General features: G+C 34.2%; 1 protein-coding gene across 11 annotated transcripts in view; it reads right to left on the bottom strand.

The window, feature by feature from the left end:
• CDC42BPA (CDC42 binding protein kinase alpha) overlaps nt 1-26,253 on the bottom strand; it is a gene marked incomplete at both ends in the record, with an annotated part of 303,526 nt that overhangs the window by 10,851 nt on the left and 266,422 nt on the right. For all 11 annotated transcript variants that reach the window (XM_079719570.1, XM_079719575.1, XM_079719576.1 and 8 more), the window contains 11 exons: nt 2,509-2,626; nt 3,316-3,439; nt 5,977-6,061; nt 8,503-8,600; nt 10,299-10,892; nt 11,802-11,864; nt 12,749-12,965; nt 15,376-15,457; nt 16,973-17,112; nt 17,803-17,939; nt 20,598-20,703. In XM_079719570.1, coding sequence (XP_079575696.1) covers nt 2,509-2,626; nt 3,316-3,439; nt 5,977-6,061; nt 8,503-8,600; nt 10,299-10,892; nt 11,802-11,864; nt 12,749-12,965; nt 15,376-15,457; nt 16,973-17,112; nt 17,803-17,939; nt 20,598-20,703 — 1,764 coding nt within the window. The remainder of the gene's footprint in view (nt 1-2,508; nt 2,627-3,315; nt 3,440-5,976; nt 6,062-8,502; nt 8,601-10,298; nt 10,893-11,801; nt 11,865-12,748; nt 12,966-15,375; nt 15,458-16,972; nt 17,113-17,802; nt 17,940-20,597; nt 20,704-26,253) is intronic.

The raw sequence follows: 26,253 nt of genomic DNA, 5'->3' as shown, positions 1-26,253 counted from the left end.
AAGTGCTTATGTGATAAGAAAAGATGAAAGGAATGAAAGGAATATTAAAAACTGGATTGCACCTCTAGGGTAAAAAGTCACTTGTGTTAATTACAAAAAGAACCAGCAAGGCAGTCATGGGTTAACAAAATCAGTGACACTAATACTAAAAATCAAGAGGTCTAATGGGAATAAGTAGCCAGCACAGGAGGCCCTGTGTCGTGGGGTCAGATTGATGTTGAATCTTTGGGAAATGCTATCTGAACTTGTTTTGCCCAGTAATTAAGAATGAACCTTATTCTGAACAATGACAAAATAGAGATTTCGTTTACTTTAAGTGGTGGGAGGGTGAAGGGAGAAAAAGGAGGGATGCTGGGATATGAAAGTTCTTACAATGCTTGAAATTTCACATTTTGCTTCAGTGTACTTATTCAGGGTGTAGAAAGACCAAGTCTTACTGTGAATGAAGGTCTGAAAAAAATTCTGGAACATCAGCAAACTGATTTTTCACCTGGTCAAGCAGAGGAACATTTTATTAAATCCTGAAACTATTTCTCCTTAAGGAACATACTGTGGGATATAACAGAATTTATAGAAAAATTTTCCAAAATTCTTCTTGCTATGCTATTGGAATATATGAGAGGAAAACCATACTATTCTTTTTTTGTATACCAGAATGAAGCAAGTGTGAAAGAAAGTTTAATTTTAAAAGGATAATACACAGTAAAACCTTATTCACTACTGAAATAATTTTGTATTTGATGATATGTTGCTTTGCAACATATGGATGTATTGGAAATTTGTATGCCTCTATCCCTCCATAATGCTACCTACATAGCAGATGTTGAAAAACTATTTACTAACTAAATTTCAAAAATTTTCACATTGATCTATCAAATATAAGCTATACATATATTCACATTTCAACTGTTTATCACAATTAAAAAATTCTCTCTCCTAAGGTACTTTGTACCTAAACCTGTAGCTTCTGTAAGGAAAAATGACAGAAACTTTTGGACCGCGTGGTTCTGCTCCGTTTACTTCTGAGAATAAAGGAAAACCAGACTGAGGACTTAAGTAAATGTTCAGAATGGGAAAAGAATGGAGAAAAATCTGAACTCTCATTCCCAGGCAAAAGCTGTAAAAGTAGTATAGCTTTTAGATATGATAGATAAGTATAACAGTTAACTATGTAAACTCAGCCTTTATTTATTCTCAATATTTTCAGCTTAATATTTATGCTCAGCCTTAAATTTCTTTCTTCGTTTTAATTACTATATCAAGATTGGCTGTAATCTTTTTGCATACTTTATTTCTATCTACCTAGCACGGCTAATAAAAATCCCCATTTCAAAAGGTTAACTGACTATTGTGAATGATTTGAAAGGAAGTAATGGTACTATAATTGTATAATAATGTCTTGATGATGATGAAAAAACAATGACAGTAAGAACATCACATCCATTCATAAACAGGGCAACTGGTTAATTGAGATATTTATAATGTGGAACTCAGGCTCAAATTAGTGCAGATTTTTTTGGTTCCTCCTATGAAAGAAATGCAAAAACTACCTTTAAGAGCTTAACTTTTTTATTAAAAAAACTTGACTGTACAAACTGTATTACTTATTATTTTTTCTGTCAGTGATACATGTCTATATCTTCTATCACAGTAGAGTTAAGTAATGTGGGTAATTAACACAGACTTCCTTAGAAAGAGCTTTGGGTCGAGATTTACACATCACCTCCCAAACTGTCATAGCATTTAAATTATGCAAAATCTAGATGCTATCACCACCTATCAAAAGAGTCATGTTAACGTTTCAATAGTTTGTTGAGAGTACCATGATACTGAAATGTTACAGAGCTTGGATAATTAGCTAATTCCACTGATGTTCTTAATCTCAATATATTAGGTCCAAGAATCTAATCTTCATGTTGTTAAAAAAAAAACACACAACAGTTTTCCTATGTTGTACTTTTTTTTAAATATAAGACTGACTAGGCAACACGTCTGTAATGGGCAGAGGAAAAAGATTTAATTTCATAATCAGATGAGAGGTGTGACAATTAATGATCAAGCTAATGTGGTTCTTTGGGGGGCAAATATCTATGTTGAATTGCTAAAACTTAGTGAAATTTTAGTAATTTGGTAACAAAGTTCTGAATCTTGGTATAGAATGTCTCCAAATCTGGTGGTTTATTTCTCCAACAATAGTAAATCCAGGTATGGGAGAAGTATATAGGGTATTCAACTAATAAGAACTTGATATGTTTGGTTTTTGCTACACATCTATACTTTATGTTTTTCTCATCAGCTATGTCATTATATGTCATTATGCATCTTACATATATTGTGATATACTGAGATAAACATTTCCTCATTATACTAATACGTCTTTTTAAGTCTTACATGTATTTAAGTGCACACACACACACACACACACACATTCATATGTATCCACCCCCTCCCCCCTCCAACTTAGTCTTAACCCCATTTATATTCACATTCACTCTTCATTTCTCTTACCATGGGCAGGTCTTTTAGAATCTGTATTCCATCTCCTGGACCCATGTGTGCTATGTGGTTAAAATTAGTTGGGTTGGAAATTAATTTATTTCTCATTTCTGGATCTCGCAACATCTCCCTGTAAGAAAAAACACCTGTTTAAACACTTTTATTCCATGACCAATCTAGACAATTTTAGAGAAAAATTAAGTATACTTAAATTTTTTCATAAAAATAAACTGTGAAATCATGTTAATAAGGATAGAATTAAAATAATAGAATATACTAAGTTAAACATTTACTTAGAAGATTTTGTTTTAAATTTTAAAAAAGATCTTATGATTTTCGGTGGGAAAACAGAGAGGGTTATTTTAGTGTTTAAATATCAAAGAAGCTCTACTCTATTTTACAGATAATTCAGAACATTTTATGGACATCTTTTTAAATAATTGCTAATATATTAGAAATGTTTTTATATGTAACTGGAAATACTACAAGCCTATTTCTGTTTGGTCATGAGAATAGTTAATCTGCACAGGTATGTTCTATGTTTATAAAAGCCCACATTCTAAAAACTGTAACTATTCCATATACATAGAGAAATGAATCAAAATATGGTACTTTAATCTAGTACATATGCACAACTTGGGAAGTATTAATTAAAATTACACTGAGAAATACATTCATTATTGCAGTTTTTAACACCATAGATGATGATGACAGACTTTCAGAGATCAAATTTTCCTTCCAAATCAAATACAGTATTATTACCAAATAGTCCTTCTGATGCTATAAGCATCTTTAGATGAGTATGAATTAAATATTTACCTCCTTTGTTGCATCCTTTCCTCTTCTGGAACTCTGAAGGAATAACGTCTCTTATTGTTAATATTTCTAACCATTTGTTTCCGACTATTATCTGATGTTTCAGGAACTACCAGTTCATCCCCTTCTGTTAAAAAAAAAAAATACAAAGAACAATGATGTTCTTTCAAGTGCTAAAATGCTTTTCATCCATTAATCTCTAAGATGGTACAAACATCAATCAATTATACAAGTATATGCAATTCTGATTTTTTAAAGTTTTGTTGATAAATCATAGTAAATAAGTAATAATTTTCAATGAAATATATGTAAACAAATATATGCTGAAATTAAATATAGCTTACAGAGTATATTTTCACTTTTATTTGATTATAAACATAAAATGGTACAATTTTACTAGAAGAAAAAAAGGAAAATGTAGTTGCCTTGGTGTCCTATCACTTTGGCCACCCTACCCCCAATATCTCTACACCATCTTCTCCCACCTTCCCAGTATTGGTTTCAATGGCTTAGGGTGTTAAAAAGCTCTTATTGTTGACCTGCACAGTAATCAGGCATAAATGGTAAATTATCCATGAAAATGATAAGTTAAATTTTTTTTAATATATTAAAACATGTCCTTTGCAGATCCAATTTGCAAGATGTGGAGTAAAGGAAAGGAATTGTGTTTCCTCCAGCTTCCTTTACTAAAAGTAAGAACCTTATTGCTATTTCTACTCTCCTGATCTTCAGGGATACTTAATTATGTATACCTAGTTACCTAATGCCCATCTATCTCAATTTTAATACCTAGAAGTAAACAAAACTCTTAGCCATGGGCTCCCAAAACATGCTGGGATATGGTGAACATCCTCTAAAACAGACAACTGTATCCATACAACATGATGAATTCCACTCTCTAAATAAGGTAAGGAAAAAGAGAAAAGCCAATCTTTAGAAGTTTATAACACCCAAAAAGCTAAAGTGAGAAAAATGTAGTAGGAAGAAGCCAAAGGAGCCTGTAAGGCAAGCCAAAGCAAGATGATTAGTAAAAAAAAAAAAAAAAGCAACATTCTCTTTGTATCATAATAATAGCTTTATCAGATTGCTTTCCTAACAGCAAATGTTAAAAGGATAACATTTAAAAAGTAGATAAGAATTTGAGAGTTGGAATTTGAGAATTATGAGGGTGAAGCAGATCTTGGTGAGTTGCAATGGCAACGGGAGATTTTGGACAGCCAGAGGACTGCAAGAGCACTTTGGGCTCCTGAGAGATGAAAGAGAAACAGACAAGATAGAGAAACAGAATCTCCAGGAAATAGGATTTCCTTTCCTTTTCAAAGGATAAGACAACTATGTTAAATTTTGTCAGGTCTTCCTTCTCCAAGCTCTACCTTTACTCCTAGCCTAGAGTAGAAAGATGAGAGCATTAAAAAAGACGAGTTGGAATAGGTTTTATCCTATAGAGACAAATTGGGTTATGGACACATTCTACAATCATTACATACAGTGAGAAGAGGGTGGATTTAATCTTGTCTAATACCTGAATATCCTTTCTCAAGTCATACTGCAATATCCTCTTAGCATAGGACTTTTCCTACAGTCACCAGTCTGTATACCAAGAAGCCTCCAGTGCCAAGAGGATACACCAGAGCATCAAATCTGAAGCCAAGCAATTTGTGTGTATCTTAGTACTTAAAAACAAACAAAACAAAAATGACAAACTTTTGATGGTATTTTTTTTTGATAGACTATACAAATTTATTGGAAGAATATGGGGGAAAAAAGGAAAAGCATAAGGAATATAATATTCCCACTACCCAGAGATAACTGATATAAACATTTTAATGTGTTTTCTTAATGCCAATGTTTTTACTTACATTTAAGTCAAATTATTATTCTAAATACATAATGTACCATAATTACATCTTCATTAACTAGATCCACCAGAAAAGATCTAAATTTATGAATACCTCTGTTATGGAGAATTTGTTGCTAAGACATGAGAAGAATGTATAGCTTTATAATAATATCTGTTAAAAGTGAGATTTTAACTGTTCACAGGCACTCTCTGGCAATCAACCTAATTAGATGTGTGCAGTCTCCCTGGCCAGGACTCACTTCACTACTTTGTATGCTGCCCTTGTCCTGTCCGTAGCACCCAGGTTCCCATTCCCTCTCCTGACTCTGGGCCCTCTGGTGACTTCCCTCTTGTCCCTGCTTCTGTTGCCCATGTTGTCATTAGCACTTCAAAAGTTCTAAGCCCTATGCATTGGCAGAAGATGTATTCCAATAGTCCCAAAACGGAACTCTGGATGAGTTATCATAATTTTAGTGCTACAAATTTTGGCTAGGTTCTACAGTATGAAAAGTACAGAAGATATATTCAGTTTTACTTTTCCTATTTACCTCAGTACTCCACAGAAAAATAACAAGGTAGGTCAGAATCAAATATTTTGCCTATACAGCTATGTGAGCCTGAACGGAATGACTTTTTGTCTAGTAATTTATCTCAACATATTGATAGTATATATTGAAGTTGTATTGAAGTTGATAGTGGTCAACTTCACAGACTTTGGAGTAAGATACACCTGAGTTTAAGTGGCTCTGCCACTTATTATCTTCAGTGGTCAGCTTAGCGAGAATACTTCGATGAAGCTCTCCTACTAATGTGTATTTTCTTACCTGCCATCTTATTTTTGAAATATATTAATCTAATCGTCTCCAAACCTAAAAGATTTAATGATCCTTCACTGTTTAAGGGTCGAACCTAAAATAATAAAAAATAAAATTAGTATTTCAACAAAATTCAAAAATTAAATCATAAAACTTTTGAGATATTTATAAGGCACATGCTATTAAGACCTTTAATTTATCCTTCCTCTTTAGGAAGGAAATCAACAATTCTGACTAGAAAGGTATAAAATTATCTAACTTGAACTAACACAGTTATAATGATAACATTTTAAAGGAAGAATATTCTGGGCAAAAAAAGAAAAGCAGAAATACATTTAAACCTTAAATTTGACTTTTTAAAGCCATTAGTACCAGACGATGATACTAAGATATTCATACAGCTACTTTATGAATCTTATTTGAACTAAATGTACACACATGACAGAGATGAAATTGTACATCACTGGGGAAAGGAGGGACTGTCAATAAATGGTGATGGAGCAACTGGGTATCTATATGGAACAAATGAAACCGAATCTCTACTTCACACCATACACAAAAAGTCAATTCTAAATGGAACAGAGACATAAACACAGTAGGCAAAACTTTCAAACTTTTGAAAGAAAATAAAGATCCTATCTTTATGACCTTGAGGTAGGAAAGAGCTTCTTAAGAAAAAAAAAGATAAATGTAAAAAGGATAAGAATGATATTACATTAAAATTTATAACAATGAATTTTCAAGCAATAACAACAAATGTTCACAAAATACACTATAAAAATTAACAGGTCACAAACAGGGAAAAGATTCACCACACCCATCACTAAGCCAGTGTCTACCATATATGAATAATTTCAATAAATCAAAAGATGACCAAACAGGAAAATGAGCAAAAAACATGACCAGGTATTTCACAGAAGAGGAAATATGAACGATGAATAAACATACGAAAGACTATCAGCAACACTGTTAATTGGGGACATGCAATTGAACACGTCAATCAGATATCACTTTATAACCATAAATAAATGGTTATAAAACTATGAATTCTGACAATGGTATGGGTCATTAAGAACCCTTATATACTGATGATGGGAGTGTCAACTGGTACAATTACTTTGGAAAATAATTTGACACTATCTTGTAAAGATGAACACGTGCATTCTCCATGTCACATCAATTTCGTTCCTAGGCATATGACTTAAAAGGAACTCCTGCACATACACACCTGAAGACATATATGACTTCTACAGCAACGTTCATAATAGCAGAAAGCTGGGAAATAATTCACGTCTGCTAATCAGACAAATAAATTGTGATCTGTTCACCCAACCGAATATTTTACAGTAGTGAAAAGCAATGAAATACATATATGTGTGTGTACATATATATATAGTACATGTAACATGGATGAATCTTAGAAACAGTAAATACATTAAGATAGCAAGGCAGAAGATGATATACGACATAACATTTTATTGTCTCAAACACAAGCAAAACTGAACAATATATTGTTTAGAAATATTTAAATATACAAAAAATTCTGTATTTTAAGAAAAGCAAGGGAATGATAAACACAATAATCAGGATAAGGGAAAAATACACAAGTAGATTCAGTGAAATTGGTAATGTTCTGGCTCTTAAGTTACGAGGTGAGTTCACAAGTGATCAGTTTATTATTATGCTTCATAAAGATCATATATTCTTTTATATATACTTCAAAATTCACATGATAAACATAAAAAGGAAAACTAATTGTAACCAGCCCGAATTTATAAACGTGAGGACCATATTTAGGTGTTTTATAAAACGTGGCAGCATTTACAAGAGCTTTTCCCACTGCTGTTATGGTTTAAAATTGGGGCAGATTTTGAAATAAGATCTTGGTTACTTTCTTTTACCCATTCCTCTAAACCCTGCCCTGCAACTAATGACACACGCTGCATATACTTACATGAAACTATTATTCTTCATTGTTGCAAAACAGCCATTCTATACTGGTAAAAATTCTCTTTATGTTATCATAGGGAAATGTTAAAGGAAAATATTATATTTTATTAGGAATGTGTGAAACCCTTATTTTTTAATCATGAGATGCTTATACAGAGCATTGGTTCTAATTTTAATCACTTTTCTAGCCCATGAAATTTGCCCTCACAGGATTAAAATTGCATACCATTATGTGAAAAACAGTAAAATTACAAATAATATATTCCTTCAGAGCTCCTTAAACTAAAGTGGAAGATAACACTGACATTTTAAGTTGTAGAATATATTCTAGTTGTTCATTATTATAATAATCATACGTTATATAGTGAAACAAAATGTAATAAAAATAATATGGTGCTGAGTTACCTGTAAAATTAACCAGCTTGATTTTTCTTTTTTTTCTACTCTTAGCTAAGTCCCAGATTACCAATTATGTTATTACATGTGACAGAAAATGCTAAACTAGTGAAAAATAGCTAAATAGTCATATTAGTGTTTCACTTATAATCATTTGTTCACTTAGCCCATTTTTTAATGTTAAATTACCTTTTTGAGTGGGAGAGTCTGAATCCATTCCATGGAGTTCACATCAAAGATATCAACTGCATTTTCACTATACACTGAGAGATACGGTGCATTGTAACCTGGGAGATGGGAAGGAGAGAACAGCTGGCTGGTTACTTTTAACTGCTAAACCCAAAACATTTTGAAAGATCGATGCTAAAAACTGTAGAGTGGAATCCCACCAAAATCCTATTGTTAACATATAGTAGCCACATCAATACATTTTTGAAGTTAAAAAAAACCCCGTAAATCATAAATGAAGAGGTTTTAAGGCCATTATAATACAGAAGGAGTCTGTTAACACCAAGGGTTTATTATTCCCTTGCCCCATACTAGTTCTATAAGGGAATTTCATTACATTTTAAATAACTGATTCCTAAAGTAGTTAAGCTCTTGACAGTGAAACGACTTACGAAGTAGAGAAATCTTCAGGTAAGAGTTATGGTCACATTTATGAAAGTATGATAAAGCATCTGGCACAGGAGATGCTCAATATATACTTACTGAAAGAATGAACATCAATAAATGGTGACACAAGCAAAGAAAGATTAAATGATTTACCTAAGCTAAGGTCATGAATTAAAGTTTTGGCAGAGCTACTCATAAAAGCCAGATATTCTAATTCTTATTCTAATTCCAATTAACACTGTACAATTCACATAATACTTTGAATTATTTTCTGACTAGGATTCATTCTAAATATGATGCCACAGATAAGAGTATAAATTTCAGAAGAAACAAAACATCAAGAATAGTTAAGTCTGGGTAGGCAGAATTATTTTTCTTTTGATCTAGATTTTCTAATTTTTCTGTAATAAGTATATATGGTTCTCCTAAACTTTCTTATATTGAACTTTTAAACTTGACTATACTCATACCCACCATTCCTCCTATCTTGTTGCAGTGGAAGAGGTTTTACTCCTCCTGTTCTAAATCCTTTCCCCTATATTCTAACTTCCATCCTTTTTGGCCTCTTGGGGATCTTACTCTATTTCCTGTATTTACCATATAGTCATCAACCTTTCCCTGGCTCCCTAGTGGCTCTTTCCCTTCGGCATTTAAACATGCTCAAAGTATCTTCCACTAAAAACAAAATGTGCTGGATTAGATATTCCTTCTACATGCCTCTACGGAACTCTGTACTTCTGCGATCAGAGCACTTACAATCTACTGCAACTTGTTTTGTCAGGAATCCATTCTACTGCATTCATGCTCTGTGAGGGTAAGACTGTCTATTTTGCTCAATGTTATATCTCTTACAGTAAAATGACACATAATAAGTATTCAATAATTTATTAATATCTTAATGTTTGTTGAAAGTATCTACCTACCTAGATAAAAATGTAAAAGTGAATAACTTTTCAAATGCTACATTATACCTTCACATAACTGATTAAATAATTCACTAGGTAACCCCTTCTCTAGAATAAGTCCTATGAGCTATTAGTGCTCACAAGTACTATATTTGGGGGGACCATGAAGATAACTCCTTAGGGTTATTTCAAAATACAATAATATGTGTTAAAAAATCTATCTAAGTAAAATACTGCATAGGAAGATTAGCTTTAATTATGTTCCTGTTAATGCTGACCCTGTTGGCCTAGGTCTTAACTACATATGGTTAGTTACTTTACATAAAACATACTTGATCTTAGGAAAAACCTCAAAGATGACTTAAAAAACAACCTGCTATTAACAACGAATACATAAAGGAGATGAAGTAGAAGGAAAAAGAAAGAAACAGCAAGATAAGACAGCGAAAAGTAAGAGAATCTTACAACAAGAGGAAGGATTTGCTGGCCACATCAATTCCTGTTGTCTAGATCTTCGGCCCTGACAGTCAGTATATATCCCAATGCTGTTAAAACACAGCAGATATTCTTTACTGGAGATTTCAACTGCACAGATGGCATCCATTGGTTGATGTGCAATAAATGAGAGTGTATGGTCATTTGAATGGAGCATACTGTATGGACTTCCTTCTCCATTCAGGGGGTATCTTAGAAATCCAGACTGGAATCCCACACAGAGTTGTTCACTGAAGATTGCCATCCACTGGACATTATATGGGACTTGAATTTCCTTAAATTTTCTGTGACGGGTCTTGCTCTGAAATAGTTCATAACAGAGGACCTGCCTTTTCATAGCCACACACAGGCATGTAAGAGCTCCATGACGTACTTTTCCAGAAGTTATGGTTTGACACCCTTTAGTTTCTGCCAATTTATAAAAATCAGTCTCTCGCCCATCCAAAGCTGACATAGGAAAAAGTCGTACATGACGATTTCGTCCTGAGATCACAGCAACAAGTTGATCATTTGGAATGAGTTCAATCTGATGAATCTTCTTATTGTCACCAACTCTAATAATTTCTATGCAAAGAAACAATAATAAATCAACTGCAAAATGTTTTGTTTACCTATTAATTATATCCCAATTATACTCAAAAGAATATGTCAACTTATAATAAAGACAGAGATACACACCCAGAAAAAATGAGAGATCAGAAATCATATGGAGAAAGATGAAGATAATTACACCCATTGTAAGATAATTTAACCTATCTATAGTAAGGTATTAAATTTAGCACTGAGATTTCTGGCAGCCATGGCCAAGAGTTCCTATGTGATAAAGCATGCCAGATCTTTAAGAAAAACCTCTTTACTCTCACCAAATCCTAGGGAAGTTTACCATGGGGTTACTATTTTTAAAAACTGAGTAACTCATGTTTCACTAAAGGTATTTCTTTGGGTAACAAATTAATTAAGTTTAAATGCATTGTTTTCCCATGATCTAACTTGATATAAAGACAGAACTTAGAACCCTGTATTCAAGAATGCTAAGTTAAATGGGTTCCTTTTTATTTCACCCAGTATTTAATTTCTCCCTAAAAAGAAATCTGTTGTGTTAAACTGTGGGATAAAAGACCCCAACAACAAACACATTTTAATGACTGTTACCGCTTCTAGTACTGTTAGAACTATGAAAAAAATCAAGTTGCATTTTTCTTTCATGTACCATCTTTATAAATGCAATCTGAGTTCATACAGCAGAACTGTAAATAAAATGACACAAGAAAGACAATACACATGGAAGTTTCAGAACTCAGATGGATTATAAAAATTAAAAAATTATCTTTTGACTTATAAACGTATCCAATTAGGCCTGGAAAATTTCAATTACAGAATAAATAAGAGCAAATCCTGCTCTTTTTAGAATTCAGAGTCTGTAGGTTAGAACACTCTATCAATAATATTTTCTCCAAAATAATTTTCTCTTACCATCTTTGGTGACATGCACAACAAATAACCCTTCTTCATTCCCCAAAGCTATTCTTTCATGATCTATATAAGACATAAATATGAAGTATTTTTATTAGGTAGAAACTATGTAAATTCATAGAATAAAACAGATAACAAAAGAAATTCGGTACAAAAGACCAAATAAATAAAATAAACAATTAAAAAATAGCAATAACAATTTGCACTATTAAATTTCCTTTCAGATTACTGTGGTAAATATTATCTCGTGTCTTTTTTTAATAGAACAATCATTAGAAAGTAACTTATATCAATGCTTATAAAAAGATATAAATGTTTATTCAATAAAAGGTGAAAGAAAAAAAACCCTAGTTTGTTAGCACCCTGTGTCCAGTTCCATTTCGTGTTTGGGGAGGGAAAAATTGTGAAAGGCATTTGAACCCTACTCACCAAACTTTTCATTATTTACTAGAAAGTAACAAAAGAGTGGGCAGTATACGTAAGAATATAGTGAAAATTTAACCCTCCAGACAGAAAAGCTGCCATTTTTGAGGGCATATTATATATGGAGCACTCTGTGTTACACATTCCATCTTATTTAAACTTCACAGTAACCTTTGCAAGGTAATTAGTACCTACATTTTACATAGGAAACTTATGCTTTATGAAACAGCTTATGCTTTAAACAACTTTTTCTAAGTCACACAAGCGGAAAATCGATACATTAATAGGTTAATCTTTAGCATTGTTGCTTTTTCAGAAGAAAACACATTTGAAAAGTAAATTTATTCTTGTTTACTGAAAAATAAAGTTCTAATATGGTCTCATTCATTCAATAAACATTTACTGAGCATCTGTGATATAACACACACCATGTTAGACACCGGGATTCCTAGATGAAAACCAGTCCCTGCTGACAAGGTATATTAGTAAACAATTATAACAAGATAAATGTTATGAATTCATACCTATGATTGCAGCTGCCTGGGTCGTTTTAATGAGGGGAAGAGTGCTGTCATAAGCCTCCTTGGGAACATACACTGAGCGGTCTCTGAATTTGTTTTTCTTCAAAATCTTGTGCAATTCACTCAGCACTCCCACCCATTTACTCTTCTCATTCTCACTGTCTGCTAGCATCAGGATTGAACATTTGTTATTAGACGCTGAGAGCTGGGAAGCTGTGACCTAGAACAATTTAATCAAAATTCATGACATCAGCAAACAGATACCTTTTAAGCCAGTTTTATACTGATGCTAGTTCGCTTAGCAATAGCCAACAAAATGAGCATTCATTAAGTGATACCTTTAACAGAGCTTAGCTATTCATAATCAGAAGAATAGTTTTAGCATTAGAATTCATGACAAAGGTAGTAGATACCATTCTAAATGTTAGAGTCATTTGTATTTTCTTTGCTGCAAAGTGCCAGAATACTATCACTAAAAAATCCATTACACAGGGGCTTCCCTGGTGGCGCAGTGGTTGAGAGTCCGCCTGCCGATGCAGGGGATGAGGGTTCGTGCCCCGGTCTGGGAGGATCCCACGTGCCGCGGAGCGGCTGGGCCCATGAGCCATGGCCGCTGGGCCTGCGCGTCCGGAGCCTGTGTTCCGCAGCGGGAGAGGCCGCAGCGGTGAGAGGCCCGCGTACCGCAAAAAAAAAAAAAAAAAAAAAATCCATTACACACAGTCATATAACAACAGCAACTGACATTTATTGAGTAATTACTGGACACTGGGCACTGATCAAAGCACTTTGGAAGTATTAACTCATTTAACTCTATCAACATCTTTACAAGGTAGGTATTGTTATTATATTCTGATTTTATATATGAAAAAAACTGTGATGCAGAGAAATTAATTTCTCCAAGGACACACAACTAGACTAGAATCCTGTGTCCACGCTTGTAAGCACTACACTGTACTGATTTTCAACTTGTTTTAAAAAAGTCAAAAATACTCGGAAGTACTTAAGATTCTCTGTTACTTCATAACGATAACTCATCTCAGGGAAAGACCAGATCACTTCAGCTAGTATTTAAATGAAGGTTTATAATTATACAATGACACTATAATCAGAACAGAATTAAATTATGTATATATGGATCCTTTATTAAAAGTAATTTAAGCAGCAGTGACAATAAAATCCCACAATTGGAATCAGTTAAGATAAGTGGGCCTCTGTAGGCTCCCTTGGTACTGGTGAGAGAATAGTTGTTGGTCTAGGAACTGAAAGACTAAGTATGGTCTTTGTCTGACCTTCCTCATATACAAGATTCATAGACAAATACAAAGCATATAGGCATACCATTAAGGCAACAGCCCTTTTTACTAACCTCTATTACCTTAATTCACCAATTCGAGATGGCCCTGTATTAGACAGCCTCCAAAGGTGGCTACCAACAATTCTTCTATGGAATCCCACTCTTCTTATCAAGAAATGCAGTCTAATCAAGAATTGCAGTCTATTTCCCCTTCTCTTAAATCCGGGCTGACCTCATGACTTGCTTTGGCCAACAGAATGGAGAAGGGTTATTACACCTGTTTTGAGCCTAGTCCTTAAAAGGCCTGGCAGCTTCCTCTGCTCTCTTGGAAGTTGGTCATGGAGAGCTCAGCCAGACTAGTGGATGATTGGAGACCACGTGGAGAGAGTTCATACAGAGAACTGAGGCGGCCCAGTGAACAGCCAAGTACCAAGGCGAACAGCCAGCACCAAGGCCCCAGATGTGAGAGTAAGGTCATTTTGGATATTCCTGCTCCAAATGAGCTGAATGCAGTCACATGAGTGACCCCAGTTGACACCAGAACTGTACACCTGAAGGACTGACCCACAGAATGGTGAAAAATAAATCACCGTTGGCTTAAGCCACTAAGTTTTGGAGTGGTTATTACAAAGCAATAGAACTGAAACATACTAACTTTTTAAATGAGATCTTAAAGAAACTTATATTTTTTTAAAAAATTGAGAAATCTCATGCTTATTCATTTTTTCATGTTGTAGTGCTTATCTGAAAATTGAATTGTGACTCAAAAATATTATCCAAGAGGAAATCTATTTTAGAATCCATATATTCATGCTTTCTTTCTTTTTAAAAAAATTTATTTTATTTTTGGCTGCGTTGGGTCTTCGTTGCTGCGTGCAGGCTTTCGCTAGTTGCAGCGAGCTGGGGTTACTCCTCATTGTGGTGCGCGGGCTTCTCATTGCAGTGGCTTCTCTTGTTGTGGAGCACAGGCTCTAGGTGCACGGACTTCAGTAGTTGTGGCATGCGGGCTCAGTAGTTGTGGCTCACGGGCTCTAGAACGCAGGCTCAGTAGTTGTGGCGCACAGGCTTTGTTGCTACGTGGCATGTAGGATCTTCCCGGACCAGGGATCAAACCCGTGTCCCCTGCATTGCCAGGAGGATTCTTAACTGCTGCGCCACCAGGGAAACCCTATTCGTGCTTTCTATTGGTCTTTTACTAATTAAATATTTACTTAGCACAAATTGTCTATAAGATTTGGTTCTATTCCAAATAAGTTTGTGATCTATATAGAAAGGCAAAACGTATACTCATAAAAAGCAAATAATTCAGTGATCAAATTACAGCACACATACTTACTCTAAATATACAGGGTATGTCTTTTCGACTTGCATGAATAACATCAGAAGCCAAGACTGAACTCACAGAAAATTCTTCATCTCTGAAGGAAAAGTTAAAAGTCAATGGAAATAGTAAAAGTCAGTGTATGTGGGTATGTGTGTGTGGTTTTAGGCGTGTATCCAAATAACACATATGAAGCAATCCTTAAAATCTAACTGCACAAAACATCCAAATTAAATTTTTAAAATTTTTAAATTTTCTCCCTTTGTAATTGATAGTGCCAAAAGTAATTTATCAAGTGTAATTTAACAGTGCCACATTACACAAGAGTTAGAAATCATTTCTGGATTACTCGGAGTCAAAAGTCAATGGAAATAGTAAAAGTCAGTGTATGTGGGTATGTGTGTGTGGTTTTAGGCGTGTATCCAAATAACACATATGAAGCAATCCTTAAAATTTAACTGCACAAAACATCCAAATTAAAATTTAAAAAATTTTAAATTTTCTCCCTTTGTAATTGATAGTGCCAAAAGTAATTTATCAAGTGTAATTTAACAGTGCCACATTACACAAGAGTTAGAAATCATTTCTGGATTACTCGGAGTCAAAAGGTCACATGGATTCGAACCCTGGTGGGTCTCCAGGGTCTCCAGTAGACTGCACCCTCTTTCCTCTCATAATACATCTCAAGTGCCTTCAACACAGCTCATCTGACATTTTACTGTTCCTTCAACACCTAAGACAGATTTCCTTCACAATAATTTATTCCTTGTGACTTCCTTAATTTGGTTATTGGTACCATCATTCTCTTGGTCTTGAAGACTTGACATCTTAGTCTTATCTTTGATTCTTCTCCCTATCTTTCTGTAATTGGTCCCTTAGGAGGTTCTGTCAAATTTTCCTTGCTGATATTCTAGTATTTCTTGCATCTGTTCCTTTATAATCCATATTTGTGGGGAAGATAATGTGTTTGAAATGCTGGTATGAAATACCAATGTGAGCCAGAGCTAGAAATTCTAGTTTTGAGCACTGGAGAAAGACCTGGACTGGAGACATATGTCCGGGAGTCGTCAACACAGAGGTGATGGCTGAAGCTATGGCAGTCAATAAGATCACTGAGGGACAGTGTTAAGAGAGTCACGAGAAGGTAAGCAGAGCGCCCCAAGGGGCAGGGGAAGAGTCTGAAAAATGAAACTAGAAACATTCAAGAGATATACTTACTTAAATGTTCACTGATTCATTTTATATTCCAAGAGCCTGTCCGATTTTGAGATGTTTATTTCCTTTCCTCACACTGGAATTATACCTAAGCCTTTACTTTAGGTGATGTTATGAACATTACACACATTAGACTCCAGTACCCCAGCAACCTTTAAACTGGTCTTTTGGTTTCAAACATTAGCTTCTTCTCCCTGACCCAACACACATCAACCTGTTCTATAACTACACCTTATTTCATATTTTTAAGTATGTTACGATTGCAATATTAGTAAATGAGAAAATTAACATGAAATTAGATTTAAATAAAAACATGGCAATGCAATTAGAAGAAAAATCGCATGCTTTTCATTCCTATGTTGCAAAGATACAAATACTTTCACCTTCGCCAACTTACCTCATGTCAATCACCTGACTGACTACAACACTGGGCTGAGAAGCTTTTCCTTCAGCAATATCATACAGAAAGAGTTTGAAATCACAAACTACAGCCAGTGCTCTTTGCCATCCTTTCTTCACTCCAGCTGGCTTAGGGATCTTAGATAGGCAAACAAACAAACAAAACAACCTGAACTGAAATGTCAGTCAGAGCCCCTTTAATTACATATGTAACTGCATGATGAAAACCTAAAGACAGTGTACACGTGTTGTAAGTCTGCCACTGTGTTTGGTAAAGTAGCAGACGGTACACATATATCATTAATAACATGAGAATGTGTGATAACACATTCTTCAAACACTGATTGACATTATATTCTGAAAATAACTTTAATGGTACCATTTTAATTTTCTCTAGTAATTCATTAAAATAACATTCATGGATTTCTAAGTAGCATAAAAGCCAAATTTGGTAGTAGGACGAAAAGCAGCTTACACTTTAAATATTATTCAAGATTACAAGTAAGATTATGTCTTGACAATATCTCATACTTCATAAGCAAGCATATGCCACCTCTCCAGCAAGATGAAGAGCCAAAGACTCCTTTATGGAGATTTCAACATCTGTTCATTACAATACAGGGACAGTACAGAAAATTTTGAGACATTTTGGAATTTATTCTCAGCAAAAGCTAGGTTTTTATTTTCAGATCATTACTCTGAATGAAGTAGAACTGTTAGATGAATTTTATTCACCTAATTTTCTGTCAAGGACTTTGTAAGGTGATTTTCTTTAATTCATTAATAAGCCTTAAAAGATTAATCTAAACCCAACCTAATCATACTTACCCTGACATGCCCTTCATATGCTGTTCCTATTCCTTTCTGTGGATCTATACCCAGGGGACCTTTTGTCTGTTCAGGAGGAACTGGACAAGCAGTTGGAGCTTTGTTTACACAAGTTATGTGACATGAAAATCCACACACTTTTGGAGGGGAAAAAAGAAACAGTGTTCAATAAAAATTCGTTTTTACAAAGAGAAAATTCACTGAGCACTCATTACATGCAAAGTGCCATGTTAAATGAATGCTTACCTCTGATTTTATTTTAAACAACTTGACAATATTTTTGTCATTTGGGGAGCTGATTCATTTGCTCACCAATAAGAATTTCAGTGAGAAATAGTAAATACTTTTTTATTACTGTAATATGTAATATTACTGTTCTGTGTTAACACTAGTGATCAAAATGAGAAGCAAACAGATGGAAAAAAAGTCTAACCTTGCAAATAAAACAACTGTTTTAAACTGAATTCTTTTTTTTTTTTTTTTTTGCGGTACGCGGGCCTCTCACTGTTGTGGCCTCTCCCATTGCAGAGCACAGGCTCTGGATGCGCAGGCTCAGCGGCCATGGCTCACGGGCCTAGCAGCTCCGCGGCATGTGGGATCTTCCCGGACAGGGGCACGAACCCGTGTCCCCTGCATCGGCAGGCGGACTCTCAACCACTGCGCCACCAGGGAAGCCCTGAATTCTTAAAAGAGTAGCTTCTGGAGTTTTCTTTAACTCTTCATCTCACTGCAATTTGGTATCTGACCTGAATTCTCTCTTGCAAGAGTCACTGATGGATGTTAAATTACCTGACATCTTTTCAGTATCTGGCAAATTTTACCAATCCCTCTTTTTGAAATTTAAATTGTTCAATGATTAAGGAGGTATAATTTAAATTTTAGGAGTTACTGATATTACTGTATATAGTTAAATTACTACTAAGATAATAATAGTAGTTAACTTTTTAAAATTTTTTCTGTAATAATGTAAGAGAGGTAAGATTATCCCCATTTACATATGACTGGCCCTGGGTCACAGAACTTGTAAGTGGCATTGCTGGAATTCAAACCCAGGCAGTCTTGCTCAGAGCCTACATACGTAACTACCAACAGTATTGCCATGATACCTCTTGATACTTAAATGATGAACTTGAGATTCTAAGACAAAATGATAAATAAAAATAAACTCTCTTCCATTGAGACTTGGTTGGTTGAGAATTAAAGGTTAAAATTTTAAAACAAACAAGCTTGTTGGGAGAGGTTAGACTAAGAATATCTATTTAGACAATTCCTACTCTCAGGGGGATCCTGGAGAATATCTGGGAAGGAATAAAAGAGGAACTGAAGGGATACCATCATGGGAACACATACACATGGGAAAATGGACTGTATATCACAAATGGATATAAAACCAGCAGAGAGGCAAGAGGGACTAGTACTGACTGTCAAAAACGATTCATCTTCTGTAGGACGACTCATTCACTTCTAAGCAGAGTGTCTAACAAGTTACAATTTGCTTTAATAAGCAAAAATCTCTCTTCCAAGGGGCAATGGAAACAATAAGATGATTGTCCTATACTGGATCTAATTTCAACCAAGAAGAATTAAAATGACAGGAATCTTTAGAGGTTATAACCACATGATACAACATTTATGAAAGCCTGAGCATAGTCCAATGTGTCCCCACAGCTTTATAGGGTAGGCTGGTAGGCTGCAAAGAGTCAGTCTGAAGAAAAGACAGGCCCAATTTCATGGCAGGAGACCCTTAGAAGGGAAGAGAATTGGGAAGATCTCAAAAATTCCTACTATGGAACTGCAAATGATTCTGGTTCATAAAAAATGACAAGGGACCTAAAGCCAAGTAGCTGCCAGGATTCTTTCTGATAAACAGATTAAAAAATCACATTTATAAGTACTGGCTAAGTTTCACAATGAGACAAGGCAAATTCTCTCCGTTGGGTTCAGACACACCTCCCTACTCAATGATAGAGGCTATTCCTTCTCAGATTACTTTGTTATCTTTACCTTTTACCTGCCCTTAACTATGTTTCCCAAGGCTCTGTCCTCATACTTGTTCTCTTTTTACTCTACATGTGTTTCCTGGAAAACATCATTCATATTCATCACTTCACACATTCGTAACTCTCAAATCTCTACTTTTAAAGCCTGCCCATTTCCTTTTGCTCTAAACCCATGCATCTAAGAGACTAGTTAAGATAATGCAATTAGGATCTTCCACTTGGGTTGTGAGAATTAGCCAAACATAGAACACTGATCCCCAGTGCCTAGAAGCACAGAGCAGGCATTCTGCGAGCATGTGATGGATGGATCAATGAATGGTAGGGAAAAACCTCTGCTACTAACACTAGGGATAAAATATCTTTTGAGGCATAGTAGCCGACATTTAATATTTGTGAAAAGATACTTCATTGTCTACTTATTAATAATAATTTCCCTAATAAATTAAACAAGAGTAAAATTAAATGAATAGATTCAAGAATAACTTTCACACATTTTGTCATACAGGTTAGGTTTTGGGGACCACAAATTCTCCTGAATGATGAAACAAAGATGAATGAAACATATTTAAATATAGCTCCCCTGGAAAATGTTTCTAGGGACCATCTGTCTAGTTTCCAATATTCAACAGACTTTAGCAAGGTGTTCAGTTTATTATCCAAAGAAAAGCAAATGATTAAGTCAAATAAATAAACATTTATATACTTTTTAAAGAGAATAAAGCTATTTGATTACAATTTAGGGAGTAAATGTCAGGACACTAAATTAGTCACATTTTCTTACCATTTAATTCTTACCTTCACAGGAACAGCCTTGTCTTATCAAGCCCACCATCAAGGAGGTACACTGATGACATTTGGTAGGAGTAGTAAAAGATTTGACAAAAAACTGATGAGTCTTGCGCTGCAAAACAAATTGATAAAAACATAAACGTTGTTCATTTAAAGGATTTCCATAATATGAATCTCTGAACCACACCAGCTGCTAGAATGTTTTCTAATTAGGTGTAGAATGAATTCTTTTCATTTCTCACCACATCTTTCTATAATTAATGTTCTTTAAATATTTTTATTAGGCAATATTGAGCTGGATTATGCTAAAAATAATATAAGAAGTTAAATGATAATCAATTGCTCTTGAATGCCATTTGAAAAGTTATAAAATAAACTAGCATTTTTTTGCTCATGAATTTTGAATTCAGGATTTTTGTAAGTTCTTTGGTAATGCATTAGATGAAATTTTGCATATTTATACCTATACAAATAAAGAAATTTAATATGCTTTTATACCTTCTTATGAAGAACAAACAGTAATTTAAAATTCTTGTCCCTAATAAAAATCATGTATTTGATTTTCTGGGACCACGAACAAGTAACATGCTTAACAAATATGTTTCCTTCCTTGGAAGCAGGCAGTATTACACTTGAGCAGATATAAATACACATATATTATTCCAGAGACAGACTGAAAACCCAGCAGTTAAAGTTCTTCTCTAAGTCTTTGCTGATCTGTATGGTGGTACGCCAATGTAGATTTCAGCTCTCTAGGACACTTCTTTCCTCTCCAAATGAACTCTTAGCATGTTTTAATGATAAATGAATTACAGCCACTGTTCTATCACTCTGCTGTGTGAACTTAGGAACAAATTATTTAACTCCTCTGTGTCTCTCTTTATTCTATAAAATAGAATCAGTAATAATATCTACTTCATGGGGTGGTTAAATGAGCATTAATATAAACAAAGCCTTTTGAACAGTGCTGGCACAGAGTAAGCATTCAAAACATATTTACATATGTATGTTATAAATATAAACATATTTATAAAACATATTCTGAAAACAAATTTGGCTAATTATTTCTTTTTTATATGTGTGATTGATTTAAACTAGTAAAAACTTTATCCTGTATTCCGGTAACATGTGAATACTGATGGAAAACAGTTTTAAAGTAGTATTATTTCAGTTGAAATTTACCATATTAACAAAAAACTAAAGAGAATGTTCAAAGCTTTAAAATTTAAGTTAAAAATAAAATTTGCTCTTCTCAACTGGGATATATTTACATACCACAAAACAAATTAAAAAAAAAATCAAGCGTAGAAAAGTAGATCATCTTTTTATATTAGGGTCCTGGAATGGAATGAGATTCTCAAATTTAGAGTAGTCATGAGCTCTGGTCCAACCTCAAACCATTCTATTCTAGAAGCTTCTCAGGACCTTTGGTCAGTTTCAAAGCAGCACTGGGATCTGACTTTATTCTAAATAGAGGACAGACTATCTTTCTACTGGCTCTGTAATTACTGTATGTGGACTGAGCAACAACCAAGGTGCAGACATTGTGCCAGTACTTCTCAACCATTTCATTTAATGGAGACAATGCCTCTGGGAAGATAGGTATTATTTCTTTATACAGATGAAGAAACTGAAACTCAGAGAGATTAAATAAATTAGTCATGAATAGACAGTTATTGGTAGAGTTAAAATTCAAGCCCGGATCTGATTCTGCCATCTTTCAGAGTTTGATAATTTAAAAACATGTAACTAAAAAATATGATCCTAAAAAAAAACCCCACCGGACTGCATAAGACAGTTAGGTCAAGACTAGAGGCCTCCATGCCTGTGATAAAAATACCTGATTTGTTAACATCACATAAAATTTGGCTCAACATTTCTCCTGTATACTAATTTTTACTCTTAGTTTTTTTAACTTTCAGGAACTATGAGAGTAAATTTTCTAGTGCTAACTTTTTCAATTGTTCAAAATACATTAATGCAATAATGCAAAATTTGTTACTGATTGGTTCTAAAGGCTTCTATTACAATGAAAGAATTAGTCAATGGCTCGAGGTAACTGTTCTTTTTTTCTTCTTCTAAAAGATAAGAAGACATGTCTGAAATGACAGTAATAAAATAACCATGCCCATGACAAATTTAATAGTATTACATCACATATCTAAAAATTGCTTATAAAACATATTTACTATATACTTTTTCCCCAGAGATCTGCTCAGGATGTCATAATTTTAACTAAGTATGCAATAGTAGGAAAGATAAACGATGTTTTACCAAAGCATTGATTTTAAATGACCAACTGGCAGGTGCTGGTTAAATTGTAGGAGGTGGGCGTGATTCACTACTGAAGATTAAATGGTCCATGTTTTACTAATCCCAACTAAGAACAGTATAATATATAACATAATTAACATGATTCTGAGAGTATCAAACTTTAGGCAACACACAATAGGCTTTTGGTTTTATTTTTTTTGGTGCGGGGCGGGGGGGGAAGATGAATAGTAACAAAAAGATAGGTAAATTCAGCCCTAGGGTCTAGACCACTTGGCTTCTGGATCTTTCTAAGATCCCCTTTCTTGTCTCCTGGTCAATACCTGATTTCTAATACTTCCACAAAAGGTAGCTGGAGGAGAAAAAAATGTCTAGTAAAAGAGGCATTAAACCTAAAGCATGAACTCAAATTAATTTTAGATTATGTGATAATTTGGAGTAAAATGAGAATTAACTATAATCTCGAAATTTAAAGAAGTGGATAGAAAGAAGGGTTCTTTTCTATTCCAATTTTGCCAGTGTTGCAGACTTCAAGCTACTCAATGGAGAAGGTAAAATACTTTTAATAAAAGATGTGAGAACAAAGTAGAACCAACCCTTTTTGAAAACTTACAAATCAGTAGTTGTACATAATTAGGATTCTACACTATAAATGACAAGTAAAGGAGTTTTTATCTCAAGCAAACCTTTATTAAAGGTTTTTTAAAATAACCTTTTTCCCTTTTAAACACTTTTACTTTGAGATAATTATAGATTCAATCCTTCATCTTTTAAAAAACATGAAGTTGGGCTTCCCTGGTGGCACAGTGGTTGAAAGTCCGCCTGCCGATACAGGGGACACGAGTTCATGCCCCGGTCCGGGAAGATCCCACATGCCGTGGAGCGGCTGGGCCCGTGAGCCATGGCTGCTGAGCCTGCGTGTCCGGAGCCTGTGCTCCGCAACGGGAGAGGCCACAACAGTGAGAGGCCCACGTACCACACACACACCCAAAAAAACATGAAGTAAATTTTATTTTATTTTTGGGGGAGGAACAATAGGTGTACAAAATTGAGTTAGTATTCAGTCCATGAAATATTATCACCAGAGCTTCATGGAGGCCCCTCTAATTTTATTTGACCTTATTTATTTATTAAACTGGACCCCTATCTTAAACCACTGATAAAAATCAACTCAAAATGCAGTAAGGATTGAACATGGACCTGAGTCCATAAAACTCTTAGAAAAGAGCATAAGGACTAAGATCCTTGACATTGGTCTTGTATTTGGCCTTATTTTATTTTTAATTCATCCTTGATGATCTACTCCCCATCCTTCCCCATGAAATCTGTCACAATCTAATGTGATCTACACAGGTCCTTGGATATGTACACAGCCTTATGAATTAGATATTTTTGAGTGTTGCTAATTTATATAAATGTGATTTTGTTACACATCAACCATATTTTACCTATCTTTCTTCTATTTCCAACTCCCTGTTACCATATGCAGCACTAAGCATCTCTGTCATGTTGTCTAATGGATTTGCATAAAAATTTTTCTGAAGGAATGAGATTGCTGGGTTATGTGGTATATGCCTACTCCAATAGCCAGGTTGTTCTCCAGAATGGTTGTACCTGTTTAAAATTCCACTAGCTGTGTGTGAAGTTGCCTGTTTCTTCACATCCTTGATGCTACTTTACTTAATTTTTGACAATCTGGTGAGTATAAAGTAGTATTAATTTAAAAATTATTAAATTATTTTAATTTTTAATTTCACCAATTATAAATAAGGTTGGACATTTCTTCACATGCTTGCTGACCATTAGGATTTCCTTTTATGGGAATTACTTATATTATTTGCCAGATTTTCAACTGGATTTCTAATCTTTTTCACATGCAGTTACCGGAGTTTCTTATACACCGTGTTCTAGAAATGAATCCCTTACTGGTGTTAAACACTGCAAATATCCTCTACTAGTCTGTCATCACTTATTAATCACCTATTAACAATGTTTTCAATGTACAAAGATCTTTAATTTTAATGTAGTAAAGTCATCAATATTTTCACCTTATGATTGTGATTTGAGATCTTATTTTCATTACCTAGTCACAAAGAAATTCTACATTTTCTCCTATGTATGTATGTTTAACTTTTAAAATCAAATTAATACATGTATATAGTTTTAAGAGTAAATAGCATCACAATCCTTACAACAAAAACAGAAGTACCCCTTTGCCCCAGGTCGTCCTTCCTAGGGGCAATTTCCTTTAACCCTGTTAGCTATTTACTTCTATCAGCAGAACGAATTTTAGGGTTCAGAGTTCTTTTCTTTCAACACTTTGAACATACTTCTTGTCTTCTTGCATCTCGCTGCTGTTGAGAAGACCAGTATCAATTTGACTTCTGTTTAGACAATCTGCTTTCTCTTTGAAAGTTTTTAGAATTTTCTCTTGATCTATGATATCCTTAAATTTTGCTATAATGTGTCCAAGGGTGAATGTTTTCTTACCTCCTCTTTTTAGCACATAATAATGTATTTCAGTATGAGGATTTCCATCTTTATTTCTGGGAAATATTAGATCATCATTTCTTTAAGTATTTCTATCTATTTTTTCTTTTCTTTTGAAAGTCCTACTATACAGACACTATTTCTGTCTTATAGCTTAACTTTCATATTTTCCACCTCATCTTCCATCTCACAACTTGTTTTTCTGCTACATCCAGTTTGCTCATTCTGCTATTAAAGCCAGTTACTTGAGTTCTTTATTTCAGCAGTTATATTTTCATGTCAAGCACCTGGAAATTATTTTTCTTTATAAGTACCTTATCCTGACCCATGTTGCCAACTTACTTCCTTTCTTACCTCTTTGAACATATTTATTATGCTTATTTTAAATTCATGCTCTGTCTAGCCTCAAAATTTTATCTAGCATAGATTATTCAGTTTGTTGCTTTCTTTTATACCAGTTATACTTTGGTATATTTTATTAGTTTTTCAGATCCATCAATCTGTCTGTAATTCTGGGGTTTACCCGAAGTCCATGTTCGGGGGATGGAGAGTTCCAACTTCTAGAATTCCTTTGTAGGAGCTTGAGATAAGCAACTAAATCTTCATGTTCTACCATATACAATACTTTGGACATGGTCATGTTGAATGGAATGAAAAAAAAAAGATCTGAATTTTTTCTAAACATTTCTCTAAGTGGTTTATTAAGTTCAACTTTAGATACTTCCACAAGTGGCCTCAACTTAATGCCTTCCTTACAGTACATACTCTAAGCACTACTCCTTGCCGTAACAGACTTCAAAACATTGAATTTAAGAAGATGGAAGTAAAACAAAACAAACTTTGCATGTTTGTCCTACCTTTCTTAGTGGTGATTATTTCCATTCATACAGAATTTATTCTC

This window comes from Hyperoodon ampullatus (assembly GCF_949752795.1).
Source record: "Hyperoodon ampullatus genome assembly, chromosome: 2".
NCBI lineage: Eukaryota > Metazoa > Chordata > Mammalia > Artiodactyla > Ziphiidae > Hyperoodon > Hyperoodon ampullatus.
This window is presented reverse-complemented; position numbering and strand designations above follow the sequence as displayed.